This window comes from Schistocerca americana, chromosome 3, assembly GCF_021461395.2.
Source record: "Schistocerca americana isolate TAMUIC-IGC-003095 chromosome 3, iqSchAmer2.1, whole genome shotgun sequence".
Taxonomy (NCBI): domain Eukaryota; kingdom Metazoa; phylum Arthropoda; class Insecta; order Orthoptera; family Acrididae; genus Schistocerca; species Schistocerca americana.
In genome coordinates this window covers 138965906-138969084 of record NC_060121.1, presented here as the reverse complement: position 1 = coordinate 138969084, position 3179 = coordinate 138965906, and the positions used below count along the sequence as shown (strand labels likewise).

At 52.5% G+C, this 3179-nt stretch overlaps 1 protein-coding gene across 1 annotated transcript; it reads right to left on the bottom strand.

The window, feature by feature from the left end:
- Positions 1-951: 951 nt before the first annotated feature.
- Positions 952-2340, bottom strand: LOC124605928. Its single transcript, XM_047137885.1, has one exon. The coding sequence runs from the start codon at positions 2338-2340 to the stop codon at positions 952-954; it is 1389 nt and encodes a 462-aa protein (XP_046993841.1).
- Positions 2341-3179: the final 839 nt, after the last annotated feature.

Genomic DNA, 3179 nt, shown 5'->3' with positions numbered 1-3179 from the left:
TCAAATATCAGGGAATCTCCACTCACTGGGTTGCCTCCAAACAGGTTTCTGAGGACTGCCTGGTTGCAGGCGCTACTCCAAAACATCAGGGAATCTCCACTCAGTGGGTTGCCTCCAAACACGTCTCGGACGATTTTCTGGTTGGAGGCGCTACTGCAAAACATCAGGGAATCTCCACTCACTGGGTTGCCTCCAAACAGGTCTCTGAGGACTCTCTGGTTGCAGGCGCTACTCCAGAACATCAGGGAATCTCCACTCACTGGGTTGCCTCCAAACACGTCTCTGACGATTGTCTGGTTGGAGGCGCTACTCCAAAACATCAGGGAATCTCCACTCACTGGGTTGCCTCCAAACACGTCTCTGATGACTGTCTGGTTGCAGGCACTACTCGAAAACATCAGGGAATCTCCACTCACTGGGTTGCCTCCAAACACGTCTCTGACGATTGTCTGGTCAGAGGCGCTTCTCCAAAACATCAGGGAATCTCCACTCATTGGGTTGCCTCCAAACAGGTCTCTGAGGACTGTCTGGTTGCAGGCGCTACTCCAAAACATCAGGGATTCACCACTCACTGGGTTGCTTACAAACATGTCTGACGATTGTCTGGTTGGAGGCGCTACTCCAAAACATCAGGGAATCTCCACTCACTGGGTTGCCTCCAAACACGTGTGACGAATGTCTGGTTCGAGGCGCTACTCCAAACTTCAGGGAATCTCCACTCACTGGGTTGCCTCCAAACACGTCTCTGACGATTGTCTGGTTGGAGGCGCTACTCCAAAACATCAGGGAATCTCCACTCACTGGGTTGCCTCCAAACACGTCTGACGATTGTCTGGTTGGAGGCGCTACTCCAAAACATCAAGGAATCTCCACTCACTGGGTTGCCTCCAAACAGGTCACTGACGATTGTCTGGTTGGAGGCGCTACTCCAAAACATCAGGGAATCTCCACTTACTGTTTTGCCTCAAACAGGTCTCTGAGGACTGTCTGGTTGCAGGCGCTACTCCAAAGCATCAGGGAATCTCCACTCACTGGGTTGCCTCCAAACACATCTCTGACGATTGTCTGGTTGGAGGCGCTACTCCAAAACATCAGGGAATCTCCACTCACTGGGTTGCCTCCAAACACGTCTCTGACGATTGTCTGGTTGGAGGCGCTACTCCAAAATATCAGGGAATCTCCACTCACTGGGTTGCGTCCAAACAGGTCTCTGAGGACTGTCTGGTTGGAGGTGCTACTCCAAAACATCAGGGAATCTCCACTCACTGGGTTGCCTCCAAACAGGTCTCTGAGGACTGCCTGGTTGGAGGCGCTACTCCAAAACATCAGGGAATCTCCACTCACTGGGTTGCCTCCAAACTGGTATCTGCGGACTGTCTGGTTGCAGGCGCTACTCCAAAACATCAGGGAATCTCCACTCACTGGGTTGCCTCCAAACACGTCTCCGGGGATTTTCTGGTTGGAGGAGCTACTCCAAAACATCAGGGAATCTCCACTCACTGGGTTGCCGCCAAACACGTCTCTGACGATTGTCTGGTTGGAGGCGCTACTCCAAAACATCAGGGAATCTCCACTCACTGGGTTGCCTCCAAACACGTCTCTGAAGACTGTCTGGTTGCAGGCGCTACTCCAAAGCATCAGGGAATCTCCACTCACTGGGTTGCCTCCAAACACATCTCTGACGATTGTCTGGTTGGAGGCGCTACTCCAAAACATCAGGGAATCTCCACTCACTGGGTTGCCTCCAAACACGTCTCTGACGATTGTCTGGTTGGAGGCGCTACTCCAAAATATCAGGGAATCTCCACTCACTGGGTTGCGTCCAAGCAGGTCTCTGAGGACTGTCTGGTTGGAGGTGCTACTCCAAAACATCAGGGAATCTCCACTCACTGGGTTGCCTCCAAACAGGTCTCTGAGGACTGCCTGGTTGGAGGCGCTACTCCAAAACATCAGGGAATCTCCACTCACTGGGTTGCCTCCAAACTGGTATCTGCGGACTGTCTGGTTGCAGGCGCTACTCCAAAACATCAGGGAATCTCCACTCACTGGGTTGCCTCCAAACACGTCTCCGGGGATTTTCTGGTTGGAGGAGCTACTCCAAAACATCAGGGAATCTCCACTCACTGGGTTGCCGCCAAACACGTCTCTGACGATTGTCTGGTTGGAGGCGCTACTCCAAAACATCAGGGAATCTCCACTCACTGGGTTGCCTCCAAACACGTCTCTGAAGACTGTCTGGTTGCAGGCGCTACTCCAAAACATCAGGGAATCTCCACTCACCGGGTTGCCTCCAAACACGTCCCTGATGATTGTCTGGTTGGAGGCGCTACTCCAAAACATCAGGGAATCTCCTCTCACTGGGTTGCCTCCAAACACGTCTGACGATTGACTGGTTGGAGGCGCTACTCCAAAACATCAGGGAATCTCCACTCACTGGGTTGCCTCCAAACAGGTCTCTGACGATTGTCTGTTTGGAGGCGCTACTCCAAAACATCAGGGAATCTCCACTCACTGGGTTGCCTCCAAACACGTCTCTGACGATTGTCTGGTTGGAGGCGCTACTCCAAAACATCAGGGAATCTCCACTCACTAGGTTGCCTCCAAACACGTCTCTGACGATTTTCTGTTTGGAGGCGCTACTCCAAAACATCAGGGAATCTCCACTCACCGTGTTGCCTTCAAACACGTCTCGGACGATTGTCTGGTTGGAGGCACTACTCCAAAACATCGGGTAACCTCCACTCACTTTGATGCCTCCAAACATGTCTCTGACGATTGTCTGGTTGGAGGTGCTACTCCAAAACATCAGGGAATCTCCACTCACTGGGTTGCCTCCAAACACGTCTCTGACGACTGTCTGGTTGGAGGCGCTACTCCGAAACATCAGGGAATCTCCACTCACCGGGTTGCCTCCAAACACGTCTCTAACGACTGTCTGGTTGGAGGCGCTACTCCAAAACATCAGGGAATCTCCACTCACTAGGTTGCCTCCAAACAGGTCTCTGACGACTGTCTGGTTGCAGGCGCTACTCTACAACATCAGGGAATCTCCACTCACTGGGTTGGCTCCAAACACGTCTCTGACGATTGTCTGGTTGGAGGCGCTACTCCAAATTATCAGGGAATCTCCACTCACCGGGTTGCCTCCAAACACGTCTCGGACGATTGTCTGGTTGGAG

Excerpts from the sequence above, each read along its gene's own strand:
- LOC124605928 (XM_047137885.1), bottom strand. The coding sequence starts at position 2,340 with ATGTTTTGGAGTAGCGCCTCCAACCAGACAATCATCAGGGACGTGTTT.